Source organism: Malus sylvestris, chromosome 5 (assembly GCF_916048215.2).
Source record: "Malus sylvestris chromosome 5, drMalSylv7.2, whole genome shotgun sequence".
NCBI lineage: Eukaryota > Viridiplantae > Streptophyta > Magnoliopsida > Rosales > Rosaceae > Malus > Malus sylvestris.
Genome location: NC_062264.1, coordinates 44,631,453 through 44,647,743, shown reverse-complemented (window position 1 = coordinate 44,647,743; position 16,291 = coordinate 44,631,453). Strand labels below are relative to the sequence as shown.

General features: G+C 37.1%; 1 protein-coding gene across 1 annotated transcript; it reads right to left on the bottom strand.

Moving 5' to 3' along the window:
* Window positions 1–8,330: 8,330 nt before the first annotated feature.
* LOC126624329 (G-type lectin S-receptor-like serine/threonine-protein kinase At1g11410) lies at window positions 8,331–11,688 on the bottom strand. Its single transcript, XM_050293398.1, has 7 exons — window positions 10,353–11,688; window positions 10,119–10,256; window positions 9,787–9,992; window positions 9,367–9,577; window positions 9,049–9,286; window positions 8,826–8,973; window positions 8,331–8,740 (listed from the first exon to the last, which is right to left on the bottom strand). Exons 1-7 carry the CDS (start codon window positions 11,641–11,643, stop codon window positions 8,444–8,446), a joined length of 2,529 nt encoding a protein of 842 aa, XP_050149355.1. The 5' UTR covers window positions 11,644–11,688; the 3' UTR covers window positions 8,331–8,443.
* Window positions 11,689–16,291: the final 4,603 nt, after the last annotated feature.

Genomic DNA, 16,291 nt, shown 5'->3' with positions numbered 1-16,291 from the left:
GAGAGCTCTTTGAACAATAGGTATTCAACACAATATGAGCCGTATCTTTGCAAGAGCAGTGATTGTGGTTATATACAGCATTAATCCAACACATTCTCCTATTAGAATTAGTGTTGGACTCTAAAACAGAAACCCTTTTGCACAATGAGTGCACAAGATCAATCCGAGAAGGATCCAAAACCTTTTCCCAAAGGAACACTAAACCCACTCATAATCCTACAAGAAATAGGATTTACACAAACACTTTATCAAGACTTTTCCATTCAAAATTCATTCAATATAATAGCTAATCCACAATCATGTTTTTATACTCATATTCCAACATTCTCCCACTTGAGTATAAAGACACAATGATTAACTAAATGAATCATGGAAGTGATCACTAAGTCCAGAATAAGGCTTCTAACCTCGTATACAACATTACCTATGCATATCAAAATATGGAACTCCAGGACTCTATCTGTACAATCTCAGACTTTATCCAAGAATCACAACATATCCAATTTTGCATTTTTGTAGTTATACGACAACAATCTCAGTAATGCCAAAATTCATTACTCCCACTCATTTAAACCAATTTCAACTCAATCACAGTTAAAATTTCAGCTTAAACGACAACCATCCATAACAGAACAATATACTAAACAGTTCCAAAGTATACTTCAGTAAAATCACAAACTGATTTACTAGCAAACTCAAACTATTTTATTGCAATGCTAACTATCTGAATCAATTAATCACAATACGGAAAAATTGAATTCATATAAAAAAAAACAAACTGAAATACTAACTAAGACAAGATATTAGTATGCCATAACTAACTTAACTCAGGAAATCTCCTACCGCAGTAACATAAGCAACACTACAGTTCCAAAGCCATCTCAAATCTGGTCACAATTACTCCCACTTGTCAAAAGCTTCTAAAATTCCCATTCTAGTAACATGTGCTTTAAACACATTGTTTGGCAAAGCTTTAGTAAGAGGATCTGCAATCATCTTCTCTGTAGATAAATGTAGAATTTCTATCTCTCCTTTCTTCACCATTTCTCTAACTTTAAGAAACTTCACATCCATTAGTCTTGAAGCCGAAGTTCTCTTATTGTTCTTGGAGAAAAACACTGCAGCATTATTGTCACAAAACATCTTTAAAGGCCTTTTAACTGAGTCAACAATTCTCATCTCAGCCACAAAGTTTCTCAACCATACTGCCTGTTTCATTCCTTCAAAACACGCAACGAATTCAGCCTCCATTGTAGAAGTAGACACTATTGTTTGCTTAGCACTTTTCCAGGAGATAGCACCACCATTTAGCTTAAAGATGTATCCCCCAGTTGATTTCCTCTCATCTACGTCCCCAGCAAGATCCAAATCTGTAAACCCAACCAATTCTAAGGAATCATCTCTGCCATAAACTAATTGATAAGCTTTTGTTCTCTGCATGTATCGTAATACTTTCTTTGCAGCCACCCAATGAGATTCTCCTGGATTTGATTGAAACCTTCCTAACATTCCAACAATGAATGCTAAGTCAGGCCTCGTACAAATATTAGCATACATAATGCTTCCAACTAATGAGGCATAAGGCTTCAACTTCATCAATTCGACCTCATTCTCATTCTTGGGACATTGATCTCTAGAAAACTTGTCACCTTTATTAACTGGAACATCTGCCTTATTGCATTTCTCCATATTAAATCTGTTCAATACCCTTTCAATGTATCCCTTTTGAGACAGCCCCAGAAGCTTTCTTTTCCTGTCTCTTATTATCTCAATCCCCAGAACATAATGTGCTTCCCCTAAATCCTTCATTTCAAAATTGGTACTCAGAACAGTCTTCGTCTCTCGAAGTAATTGCATATCGGAACTTGCAAGCAGAATATCATCAACGTATAGGACCAGAAAAATGAACTTTGATCCTTTGTGTTTTAAATATATGCAATCATCCATCTTGTTCTCAACAAAACCATGAGCAGTAACTACCTGATCAAATTTGAGGAACCACTGCCTAGATGCTTGTTTAAGTCCATAAATTGACTTGTTTAGCTTGCAGACCATATTATCTTTCCCCCTTTCAGAAAATCCAGGAGGTTGGACCATGTATATGTCTTCCTCTAAATCACCATTCAAAAAGGCGGTTTTAACATCCATCTGGTGTAGCTCCAGATCAAAATGAGATGTCAAAGCCATGATGATCCTCATAGAATCTTTGGAAGAAACAGGTGAAAACGTGTCATTGTAATCAATCCCTTCTCTCTGAGTAAAGCCCTTGGCTACTAACCGAGCCTTGTATCTCTCTATGCTCCCTGCAGCATCCCTTTTAGTTTTGTAGACCCACTTGCAACCTATTGGTTTAGCATTTGAATTGGAGTTCACAAGGGTCCATACTTTGTTCTTGGCCATGGAATCTAGCTCTTCCATCATTGCTTTCTTCCATAATGCAGCTTGAGAACATTGAATTGCTTGTTGATAAGTGGCTGGATCATCTATATCACCTATGTCAAATTCTGCCTCCTGGAGATAGACATAATCGGCTGAAATTGCAGGTTTCTTGGCTCTACTTGATTTCCTCATATTCAATTGATCATTTACTGGACATGTATCTTTCTCAATGGGAGAACTTGGAGCACTTAGGGGTATATTTCGTGTAGAAAAGGTATCTCCATGTTCATTTTGTATTTCAGCAACTATTTCATGTGTCATCTCTTCATCAAGATCTTCTTCCTCTGTCTGGTTTCTAGGCAATACTGAAATATGGTTGTAGGCCATTGGAACCGAGCCAACGAGTTGTTCTGATTCTTCAAACTCAAAAGTGTCATGCACTAAGTCTGATACATCTTGGTCTTCTAAGAAAACTGCATTGTGAGTCTCTTGAATTCTTGTCTGTGCTCGAGGACAATAAAACTTGAAACCCTTCGATTTCTCTGAATATCCCACAAAGTAGCATGAATTGGTTCTAGAATCGAGCTTCCTTTCATTTGGGTTGTAAAACCTAGCTTCTGCTTTGCAACCCCACACATGAAAATGATGAAAACTTGGTGTTCTGCCAGTCCATAGCTCAAAAGGTGTTTTTGGCACTGATTTTGTAGGCACTCGGTTCAACACATAGTTTGATGTCCTCAATGCTTCTCCCCACAGAAAACCAGGCAGCTTAGATCTTGAAATGAGACTTCTAACCATTCCCATCAAGGTTCGGTTTCTTCTCTCAGCCACTCCATTCTGTTGGGGTGTTCCCGGAGTAGTATACTGGGCCACAATACCTTGCTGCTCAAGAAACCGTGCAAAATGACCCTTTTGTTGTCCTGCTTCTGTGTGCCTGCCAAAGTATTCCCCTCCTCTATCTGATCTAACAATCTTAATCACTAGGTTTAGTTGTTTTTCTACCTCACATTTAAAAATTTTGAAACACTCAAGAACTGCTGACTTTTCTTTTATTAGAAATATGTAACCATGTCTGGAGAAATCATCTATAAAACTCACAAAGTATGAATTTCCACAAATAGTTTTGATAGGAAAAGGTCCACAAACATCGGTGTGTATAATCTTAAGCAAATTTTTACTTCTATTGGCATCCATTTTCCTAAAGTTGGTGGTTTTACCCTTCATACAGTCAATGCATTCAGATGCATTATGAAAATCTAAAGCAGGTATGAAATTTAATTTTGATAATTGCATGATCCTGTCCTTCGAAATATGTCCTAGTCTTTTATGCCACAACATATAAGAGTTGTCAAAATTTTGCATTCTTTTGGCAGTCGTATTTAAAACACTTAACTCATTGTCCAACAATGTGCACTGCATTTTCCATAACTGATCATGCAAAACTGCTTTTCCTATCAAGGCTCCCCTACGAAAAAATTTGATGCATTCTTTATCACCTATGAAAATAACACCTTCAGCTACTAACTTAGATGCAGAGATTAAACTTCTTCTCATTGCAGGCACATATAAAACATTGGACAGTTCCAACACAAATTCAGAAGCCAATTTTAGTTTCACTTTCCCTATCGATTCAACTACAACTATGGTTCCTTCACCAACAAAAACGTTATAATCATTTGTTTGTTTTTGTTTTTCAAAACCATGCAGTGAATTGGTTATATGCACAGATGCACCAGTATCAAACCACCAGGAATTTGCCGAAATTTCAATGAGATTTGATTCCTCACAGACATATACATTAGTTCTACCTTTAGCCCTAAGCCATTCTTTGAATATTTCACAATCTTTTCTATAATGACCTTTAGTTTTGCAATGATGACACCTAACCTTTTCAATGTTTTTAGTTTTAACTTTAAGATTATTAGATTTAGAGGAATGGGAATTCTTAGCAGACACAAAAGATTTATCAGGATGTTTGAATTGAGGAGATTTACCAGAATTTGCATTGAGATCCCTCCTTTTAGAAGTCTGCACAAAATTGATGGTCTCAGCTTCCTTTCCTTTGTCTTGCTTCTGTCGATTTTCCTCTTGAACACATTGAGATATCAGTTCATCCACTGTCCATGACTTATCTTGAGTGTTGTAAGAGACTTTTAATTGACTGAACTTCAAAGGAAGCGCTTGCAGAATCATGAACACTAGCTGCTTTTCACAAATGTTCATGTCTAATGAATTAAGCTTCTCAGCCGCATCGGTCATCCTCATAATGTGATCTCTGACTGAACCACCACCTTCAAATTTGTAAGTTGTGAGAAGGGTCATATACTGAGCAATCTCAGCCTTTTATGATTCCTTGAATTTGCTCTCAATAGCTTTGAAATAATCTTTTGCTAGATCACACCTTTTGATACCTCCACGAACAGTGTCCGTCATCCCGCTCTCCAAAATGGATAATGCCACTTTATTAGCTCTTGTCCATCTTTCGAACTCAACCTTCTCAGCCTTTGAACTCTTATCAGTAAGAGGCGCAGGTTGTGGTGTATCAAGTGCTATATCATACTCATTTAATGTCAAGAGCAATTCCATTTCCCTTCTCCATTTTTTGTAATTGCTCCCACCAGTGAGTATAGGTACAGCAGCCAAATTCATTGTTTTTAGTGAAACTGCAGAAGATAACAATGAAATCATCACATTGAATCTTTTCGGGATTCATGATTTCCATCTATTTCACTATGTAATCCTCATAATGAGTCAATTTTGTCATACACATGGTCTCAAACTTTAATAAAGACAACCATGTATAGAGTAAACAACTCACAGAAGATTGTATTCAAGAATCATGCTCGAAAGGGATGATATTCAAATATCACACCACATGCATTGAAAATCAAAAAATTCAATAAACCCAAACAAATTAGCAGCGGAAACATTAAAATAATTCTTCAGTTTATCCATTTAGATAATTTTGATTCAAATTGGCGAGATGCTAACAAATTTGCATATATACGGTGTTCTCTAGTTCAAATAAGCTTTTTAACCTAAATTCAAGTTTCAAGATTGCAGACATACCTGTTTGGAGAAATCAATGAATGAAATTGACACGAGAAGAATCAGAGAGAATCAGAAGAATCATTCATTGAATCGCCATATACCCAGAGACCATGAAAAGAAAAGATGCAAGGCAAAGCAAAAGACGCAAACCCGGCGATCATAACGGTATAAATTTAAATTTTTTTTTTTTAAACGGTGTCGTTTTTTACTGTTATGCTCAAAAACAGGTTATGCGTTTCTGGGTTTTAAGATTATGGTTTCTTGTCCAAATTGTTGTACAAAATTTCGAACTTAATGGCAATAATCTGTCCAGGCTCTGATACCACATGTAAGAATAACATGCCAGATCATAGATATGCCAATAAATCACCAATACTACCAACAAACAATGTGAACAACATAACCATAAATCTCAGCATTAAACCAATCAAAACATACCTGCAGAACTTGAACTCGAAGAAGCCATAGCAGCTTCACCACCAGACAATCTTCTCCTCTTTAGCAAAACTAGAGAGCTCTTTGAACAATAGGTATTCAACACAATATGAGCCATATCTTTGCAAGAGCAGTGATTGTGGTTATATACAGTATTAATCCAACACATTCTCCTATTAGAATTAGTGTTGGACTCTAAAACAGAAACCCTTTTGCACAATGAGTGCACAAGATCAATCCGAGAAGGATCCAAAACCTTTTCCCAAAGGAACACTAAAACCACTCATAATCCTACAAGAAATAGGATTTACACAAACACTTTATCAAGACTTTTCCATTCAAAATTCATTCAATATAATAGCTAATCCACAATCATGTTTTTATACTCATATTCCAACAGAGACTCCATCTCTACCGCCGTAGAGGGACAGAGCCCTGAACTCGGAGCTCAGTGGCGAAGCGCAGTGTTTAACTGGGGAAAGCAAAGAAGAGGCCTTTAGGAGAGGGACTGAGAGGAAGGAAGAAGAGTGGCCATTGCCATTCTCTGAAGGATTACCATCTAGGTCGTGTTTGGATTTCAGAATTATGATTGGGTTCGTGTGCAACGGTGGAGGGTGAGTGAGAGTGGCGTTCGTGACTTCGTTTGTGGCGGAGGTTTGGCTTTCCGTTTTTGTCCCATCCCCTCACCAAATCGGCGATCTTACACAGCGATCATCAACGCGTGGATCGCAAAACCGAAAATTCTGCCCAAAGACCCAAAACCCATTCTGAAGCCCAGTGGCAATTTTGCAAATAACGTTAAATCAGGGGGCAGATAGACTCAGTGGTAATTTCATAAATAAACTAAAATCTGCCCCAAAATTGCACAGCACCACCCCTACTTTAAAATAAAGTAATATAATTGCCTTCAGTGCCGCGAGGTGACTATTAAAATCATTAAAAAAAATAAGAGTGTAGATAAGCATAAAATTACGGCCTAATCGGATAAATGGTTCCCCTGGTCATAAGGTATTCGGATGATAGCTCCTGTGGTAAAAAAATTCGGATTTAAACCTCTGTGGTCTAAGTCTGTTAGGATTTAAAGCCCTGTGATCTAAGTCTATTAGGATTTATGCTCTTCTGTTAAATAATGTTGACGTGGCTGCCACATATATGTCACGTGGCTGCCAAATGTCTGCCACGTGGCAAAAATAATAATTTTTAATTTTTTTTTAAAACCTGAATTTTTACAACCAAAAAAAAAAAACAAAAACCCAGAAGCTCCCCCCGCCCCCCGCCCTCTGCCCATTCCCCCCCCCCCCCGCCAGAGCCCTCTCCCTGCGCGACCATCCTCCCTCTCCTTCTTCCTTCTTCTTCTTCTTCCCGCCGGTCTCCCCGCGCGACTCCTCCCTTCTTCTTCTTCTTCTTCTTCCCGCCAGAGACCAACTCCCCCCTCGTCGGAGCCCTCTCCCCGCGCGACCCTCCTCCCTCTCCCTTTTCCTTCTTCTTCTTGTTCTTCTTGTAGATCTGGGTTTTTTTTTTTGTTTGTAAAAATTCAGGTTTTTTTTTAAAAAAATTAAAAATTATTATTTTTGCCATGTGGCAGACATTTGGTAGCCACGTGGCATATATGTGGCAGCCACGTCAGCATTATTTAACATAAGGGCATAAATCCTAACAGATTTATACCACAGGGGTTTAAATCCGACTTTTTTTACCACATGGGCTATCATCCGAATACCTTATGACCACGATGACCATTTATCCGATTAGGCCTAAAATTACAGTATATTGTCTGAAGTGTTATAATATATGAGGACATCATTTTTTGGGTCCACATAAGAAGACATCGTTGAAAGAAGAAGAAATGTTTTATAACCTAAGTCATTAGCATGTGGTCTCCAATAATTTAGTATCAATAATAATTTAACAAAAAAGTCATTAGTGTGCTACCAGCATAGTTATCGAAAACTGAGAATTTCAATTTAGCTTTACACTGGACAAAGAAATTTAAAATTATTAAGGAATTTCAAAATTACGGAATTTTATTTTTTAGAATTTGTAAAGAATTTGAATTTTTTTTTTGTTTGGTTAACCTACAAGAATGATCGAATATGAATAGGAATTTTTTATTTTTAAACTCCCACTCATAAAAATTTAGAAATGACATTCATTTACATAGAATTCAAAACACTTGGAGTCCCAAATTCCAAATTTTTTTCACATGAAAATTCAAAATTTCTATGTTTATGAATCCAAAATAAATGAATTGGTGCATATCAATTTATAAGTTCTAACTTTTGTCAAAATTCCAAGCTTATTTTTGTAATAAAAAAAATTAAAAACTAAAACTTGTTTTGTTAAGAAGGGGAATTCGCACGCTACCTATCACGGCCAAGATTTTTGTTTACAACTGAGAATTTCAATTTGTTACTCACACGTCTTCATGTTTGATCTAAAATTTAAACATTTGGGCCTCGTTTGGATTCTGGGATTTGAATTTGAATTTAAAATCTTTACGTACAAAGAAATCTCGATTTGAGTACAAATACTTTATAGAGTAAAGCAAAATCTCTACAAGAGCCTAAAAAGTGCAAACTCAACGAGCTTCAATAACTGTTACTGTTATATCATTTACAGAGGAAGCTCCTCTAGACATTGAAGAATCTGGACCGCCGGTTTTGAAGCTAAACGCTGCCTTTTTTGGATGTGGAAGATTCGTTTCATTCCCCAGCATGAACACAACATCTAGCATGGTTGGCCGGTCTGTTGCATTTTCTTGCACGCACAAGAGCCCAATCTGAATGCATCTCATAACTTCATGAGTCGAATACGACTGGTTCAGTGATGAATCAATTATGTCCAAGACTTTTCCTTCTGTCCACAAGTCCCATATCTGAAAAAAGTGTGAGCACAATGTTTAGATCATTGGACTATGCGAGAGTTAGATTCAGCGTCTAAAAAATTATTTGTTTACTTACAAGTCCAACCAAATTCAGAGAGGTGTTTTCGAATTGGAAACTGTTCTTTCTGCCACTAATGATCTCTAGTGCCAAGACTCCGAAGCTAAACACATCGGATTTTGTGGAATATAGCCCATCCATAGCATACTCCGGTGACATGTAACCGCTGCAATCACACATTATCAGTACTAAAAAAAATATCAGCTCTAGAGTTTTATTTCAAGTGAGAGGAGAGAATTACTAGGTGCCAACAACTCTATTCGTGTTTGCTTCAATTTGGTCATCCCCGAACATTCTTGCCATGCCAAAATCTGATATTTTTGGGTTCATTGAACCATCCAGTAAAACATTGCTTGCTTTCAAATCCCTGTGGATTATTTTTAGTCTCGAATCTTGATGAAGATATAGGACGCCTCGAGCAATCCCAATGATAATTTGAAATCTTTTTCTCCAATCTAACAACGACTTTCTGTTTTTATCTGAACACAACACATAAAAGCTTCTATGAGCTACAAGTTTAGGATTTCTTAATTTCAGCATGTATTCATAGATTGCATACCGAAAACGCATAAGTCCAAGCTGCGATTCGGCATGTATTCATAGATTAGCATCCTCTCTTCTTTATGTATGCACCAACCCAAAAGCCTCACAAGATTTCTATGCTGAAGCTTTGCTATAAGCATTACTTCGTTCTTGAATTCATCTACGCCTTGTCCTGAATTTCTCGATAATCTTTTGACAGCTATGTCCTGTCCATCAGCTAGACATCCCTGAAATCACAGTGAAGACTCGACAATCTTAATGACAACTTCAGATCGATATAATGTTTATATCCAATTCTGTCTTATCTGCCTCAATATCACAGAGCTTATGTATTGATATATTTGCAGCAGAGTAAACAAAGTACACGGAAGCGTATTTCACATTTTATTTGAAGCCACACAATGCTGAGACACTCAAAATGTTCTAGGGAAAGTACCTTATATACCGTGCCGAAGCCGCCGTGTCCAAGCTTGTTAGCAGAAGAGAAGTTTTCTGTGGCTGCAACCACAGTGGTTAAATCGAAAAAAGGTAAATCTGTGTCTCCTCTGTGTTCATCAACCTCATTTTTTATTGGCAAATCTTCATAGCTTCGTACACCAGAAGCAGCGGGATCGTTCAGAAATCTGGGTTCTCCTCCTCTCCCTGTTTCAATTCCATTGAAATTTCAGGGTATAAAAAATTTCACAAAGAAAATGAAATTTGAGCTGAAATAAAGCTGCAAACAAATTTACAAGACGATAGAAGGGGAAACTTTTCCTTTTCGCATACCTTTCCTGCTCCTTTTCCCGAACCAGCATAGAACTGCGAGGATGAGCAATGAGGCGACAGAAATTGACACTACCAATATAATAGCCAGTCGCCTTCTCCCGGAAAAATACCCTCCTCCTGACTTGTTTTTATACTGAGCTGAAAATATGAAAAAAAAAAGATCAATTCACCAGTGCTATGAATGGTATGAAGTTGAAACATGTAATTGACGCAATCTGTAGGAAAATAAGGTACCTAAAACAACTGCATCAACGCGAATGTACAAATCTTGCCCGCCTTCTGTGAACTGCTTAGTATCCATCAAATCTCTATACCATGTCATGCATCCAGTCCCTCCATTCCTCACATCTGCACTCGCGTATGCCAAGCACGAGCAGTTCTTCAAGCACTCCTCCTCGCACGCTACTATGCTCAAATTATTCTCCAATTTTATAGAGGACGTGTCTGGAACCTTTACATTTTCCATCTTCACAAAACCCTCGCCGTTCCTGCACATGGACGGCGAGTCCTGCGGCCTCTTGCACCCATCTGTCCCATCTCTTAAATCCCAATCCTGCGGTGAGGTTGGTTCATATCCGGGGTAGCATGTGCAGTTGAACCCACTGTTGGTGTAAGGATTGCAATTGCCAAATTGACCACATTTGCCATAGCTGTCACAGGCATCCAATGGTGCCGACCAAAGCGAAACCCACTGGTGCTGCTGGTCCTGCCATGATAGCTGGTTGAGTGTTCCCGACCCGTCTATTGTGATCACCGAGTAAATTGAAGGGTCGAGAACAGTCCACTGCACAGCAATTTCATCTTGGTTGTTCACAAAATTGATCTTAAACACAACGTTCCGCTGCACGGCAGGTATGCCGCCCCATTGAATCCCGTTCCACTGTCCTGACCTCCACCACTTAGCATCATCCTTGTACAAGATCAACTGAGGCGATCCATTCGGTTCCATTCTCAACGAAACATTTCCCGTCCCAGGATCATTGTCCGAGTTCCAACACGTGAGGAACCGGTTTATGCCACTTCTTCTGTCCAACCCGATTTTCATTTTCGAAAGAAGAATATTTGTAGGGTGATCAGTACTCTGCCAAAAAACATCCTGGCTGCCTTGTTGAGCCAAAACAAGGCTTCCTGAATCAAGAATTTGCGCAGAAATATTACCGTTGCTCGCTGATGATATCGAAACATTTGTTGACCACAGAGGCACAAGGCCTTGGCTAGTATTGGCTTGCAGCACTAGGTTTCCATCAGAACCTATTGAGAGAACTCCTGAGCTGCCATTGATGGGATTATCTCTGTTGGCCACCCACACAACCAAGTCTTCCGAAAATTTGTACCAAATTCCGACATAGCGGTTGGTAGATGTCCCGGGACTAAAGAATCCCAGGACAAAGGTCTCGTTCTTGGACACCAAGAAATCACCGTCTCCGACGGGTTGATCAAATTTTATGGTGTCCAAGGAAGAGCAGAGCTGCAGAAGGAGGTGCTGAAGAACTAAAACATTTAGCAGACCTTTCAGAAAATTCATTATTGCAGAACCAAGGTTTGTCAAAGCACTACTGATTACTTGCCAAATGTATTAATATTGATTAAGTAATCTTGTAATTATTATTTATTTGTTTAATCCATAAATTTAGGTAAAAGATACGTAAATAATAATTTTTGGTCCCCCACAAAAGGTACTCGTGGAAGAAAACTTGGATACAGACTCTACGTAGAATGCAATGCCTTTTGGACTTTGAACAATTTGGTTGGATATGGCCTCTTAAAGTCAAACATTTGCAGCATTTTTTTATTAGAAAATTCATGTATAAAATTTGGAAGTTTCGTCACTGAGATGGCGGAATAACACTGTTTAGGTTAGTCGGGTTGGACTTTAATAGCTAGATAAATTTTTAGGAAAACTAATGAAAATAGTTTAAAAACTTTGAGTTTTAACGATAAAGACAAAATAAAAGGTAAAGTGAATAGAATCAGGTTTAACTTTTTAGTGTAAAAATGTGATTTTTCATTCAAGTGAACAATACCGCGAACTTTTCGTTAATACTCCCTAAATTTTTTTGGGCATACGAAGTCTCATTTTTGTTTAGTTTAAATTCTTTCTAATGACTGTTTTGGAATCATTAGAAATAGACTCGCTGTTCTCTAGTGTTTCTTTTCCATTTTTGTTCCATGTTATCAGAAAAAAGAAACAATAGCCTTTAAACTTTAAGGTTAACTCGTTGTCATAGTAAAAATGTACTTGGAAGTACAATTTTGAAGAAAAAAGACTTAGCAATCTAAACTGTTACGATCTGGTTGTTATTACACTGTATGTGAGGGATTTTTGTATATAGTGTGAATCGTAAATGTTTTTTTTTTTTTCACTATAACATTTTAATTTGTGAGGAGAACTAAGCTAATCAAGGGTTCCTTTGATGACAATTCTGTTTTCATGTTTTATTTTTATTTTCCATTTTCTATGCTGATAAAGAAAAAGTATACGGAGCAAATGTGTCTGGGATGATTTAACCAAATGAAAATTAAAACAAAAAATGCATAGGATCTTTGTTTTCACCTTTAGGTTTTTGTTGGAGCAAATGTGTATGGGATGATTTAACCAAATGAAAATCAAAACAAAATATGCAAAAGATTTTTGTTTTCACCTTCAGGTTTTTGTTTTATATAATCTCTTCTATTCCTTCCTCTTCCTTCCCACCACTTCCCTTTCTCTTATTTTTTTTGCTCCATCGCTAGCGCTAAAAAAAATATAAAAAATAAAAAATAAAAAACTAAAAATGAAATAGCTAACAATCGAATCTTAAGTAAATCATTTTTAGAGGAAATTTTCTGTGTGGGACAAAATTTCGTTATGAATTTCTCCTATTTGGTACAAATTTTATGTCCAAAAGACAAAAATGTCACATAGAGGAAAGTAAAATTACTGCATTTCTAGAAATGTTGGGCAAGATGAAAATTGGACTTGGTCAGGCATGAAGGTTGACCTCATCAGGTTCAGACCAAATTTTAGAAGAAATTGACACCATGGCCCATCACTCGCTAGGACTAGTGTTTTTACAGCCTCAAAAAATCCACTTTGGAAATTTCCCCAAAAGAAATTAGAGATGTCCCAACTCCCAACAACTCTAGCACTAATTAGGCCATTGGCAAATGCACGTTGTTTAGTCAATAAGCTAAAAATACTAAATTCCTTTATAATATACATGTTATTGCTGGTGGCTGGTTGCTAATGGTGGGCGTGCGACTTTTAAAATATGATGAGGACAATAAGTCTTAAACCACAGTCAAGGTCGGTTCTCCATTTCACATTGGACAAGGATTGTCTACCCTCCTACTTTTGGTATCCTTCTGTGTCCTCCTATTTTATGTGGTCACGGTTAAGTCACTTTAACATTTTATATTATTTTTTTATAGAGATAATAAGACAAAAATAAATAATATAAAATATTATCGTAGCTTAACCGTGACCACACAAATAAGAGGACACGGGAGAACATCAGAAGTGGAATGGCAGACAATCCTTGTCCTTTCACATTTCACTTTCTAGAGCAAAGATCCCAAATATGAACATACCGTGCTCAGTGGAGCATATGAGAATATATTATTGAAATTAATTAATAGCTAATAGCTTCTTAATGCCCGTTTATGCTTTGATGGAATCGTTGTTATTTTTTATACAAAGAAAAACTATTTTTTTCTTGAAAAAGAGAGAAAATCTTTAGCCTGACTCTGAACTTTCTAACTCACGTCAATCGTCTACCTTTTCACGCCAACCCCACATTTCCTACACCCTTTTAACTTTTATGGCCTATACAAGTGTCCGCACGGAATCATCTCTCACGTTTTCAGTGACAACCTCTCTTATTTTAATTAGCTGACTCTTAAGATATGATTTTTGCAAAGGTGTATGATTCTTTCTCCTCTTTCATTCTCTCTTCTCATTTTTTTCCTCTCATACTTTTCTTTTTATTTTATTCTTTATATAAAAAAATTTAAAACAAGATGTAAACGTAACATAATTATAACCGTTTAAATAAGAAGAAATAGAAAATGAGAAAGATTAAGAAAGAAGAGAATTCTATTCCTATTGCAAGTACGATCTCAGGAAGGTCATATCATATGCCTTTTTGGGGGGGGACCTGGATTGTATGCTCTCCCCATCTCATCCCTTCCGATTTGAACGGTCACAGTTAAGTCACGTTAACATTTTATATTGATTTTTTTATAGAAATAATAAGACAAAAAACATTAAAAAAGGTCGTACCCAGTGCACAAAGCTCCCGCTTTACGCAGGGTATGGGAGAGGTGAATGTCGGCTAGCCTTACCCCCATTTATGGAGAGGCTGCTCCCAAGTCTCGAACCCGAGACCTACCGCTCATGGGCGAAGGCACTTGCCATCGCACCAAGTGCGACCTCTAATAAGACAAAAAACATTAAGAACATAAAATGTTGACGTAATTTAACCGTAACTGTTCAAATAAGAGAGATGAGAGAAGAATGAGATGGGGAGAGCGGACAATCAAAGTCCTTTTTTGGGCACCATTTGCTTAAAAGGTGACGCCATGCTCAGCCTAGGTGTCTAGGTCCCCATGGTTGAATAGTCTAGACAGAAGCTGTTGACAAAATAAACACATAAAAATCCAAACTCCTCATGTGATGTGAGTAACTACCGATGGCTTGAAGCAGATTATTAGCCCGGGAGAGTGAGGATTATGAGTTTATATGGATTTTAGTGCCATATGTAGCATCAACCCTTGTGATTTCTTTAAATGACATGACATTCAATTTACACGTGTATGATTTATATTTAGCTTTCATACTACGGACATAACATTCAACTTACACATGTATGTTTTATGTTGCAGTATATTCAGCTTGTCCTTACCTTGGATATGTCCATTCGTCTTACACCAGCTAGGACTAGTGTATGGTTACATTTTCCGCTTACACTACTTACCACCAGTACGCTATACTACCAGACTTAGGGGCAGAGATCTTGGCTTCAAGTTAACTTGCGAGAGCCCTAATAAGCTCCTACTAAGTAAAATCACTCCCTCATGTCCTTTTTAGTTTGTATTAACGTCCATCCGTGAATGGATGAGAAACTAAGGTTTCTCACATCTTATGTTTTTGTTGTAACCATGCTCTGAATAACTTATCATAGCGTGGGAAGAATTCAAAAATGAAGTTGCGTTGATAGCAAAACTTCAACACAGGAATGTTGTGAAAACTTTTAGGCTATTGTATAAAGGGGAAGAAATGATGTTAGCCCTTAAATAGTTGCCTATCCACATCTCTTTTTACCTCCCAAACACCTGTCTCAATTTCCGCTCATTGAATCGAATGAATTGAAGAAAATCAAAATACAATATTAAGTGTGAAATGAAAGATGGGTGTGTGGAAGAGCACCACCCTAGGGGTGAGTTCAAAAAATCGAAAACCGAAAACTGAGCCGAACCAAATTCTTTTGGTTTCAATGGTCTAGAAACCGAACAGAACCAAATTAATTAAATTAATATTTTTTATATTTAATTATCTGTTTTGGGTATTATTTTCTAAACCCAATTTGTAAGTCCAATATGCTAAGCCCAATGTGTTGCCAAACTTTAAGCCAAAAATATTAAAAACAAAGCCTTTAGAAACTCTAAACCCAAACCTTAAGCCCAAAATATTGTTTATTTACCAATATCCAGATTTAAAAATAAATAAATAAATAAAACAAGATGGAACTAGAAAACAAGAGTAAACTGTACTATATGCATGCCACATTTCAAATATTGTTTTGCATTGGATATGTATTTCTCTATGTATAGCAAATCTGCAACAAGTAACAATCATTAGGATGATAATAGGCATATATTCCTTTCCCAGCTCATTGATCTCCTATCCAATATATAACCAACCCACCCACGAATACTGCAACGAAAACCATAAGCTTCTCGGAGAGAATTTATAAATCACAGGTTGATGAGTGTTCTCTGCTTGGATGGATGCCATGCCATGATGATGGTTTTTCTTGCATACACGGAATAAGAGCCTACTGTTCCAGGTAGTCATGAAAATGGCTTGATTAGATATTCATTTGTTCTAGTAGCTAGGTTTCAGTAATATTTATCACCCTATTTTATCAAGTTTAAGGTCTAAACGTTATTATATTTTTAGGAATGATTTTAGG

What these genes read in the sequence shown, in the direction of transcription:
- LOC126624329 (XM_050293398.1), bottom strand. Translation starts at nt 11,643, where the DNA reads ATGAATTTTCTGAAAGGTCTGCTAAATGTTTTAGTTCTTCAGCACCTC. An exon ending in CGTTGATGCAGTTGTTTTAG is followed by an intron (nt 10,257 to 10,352) that starts GTACCTTATTTT and finishes TCATATTTTCAG; the next exon opens with CTCAGTATAAAAACAAGTCA. An exon ending in CGGGAAAAGGAGCAGGAAAG is followed by an intron (nt 9,993 to 10,118) that starts GTATGCGAAAAG and finishes GAATTGAAACAG; the next exon opens with GGAGAGGAGGAGAACCCAGA.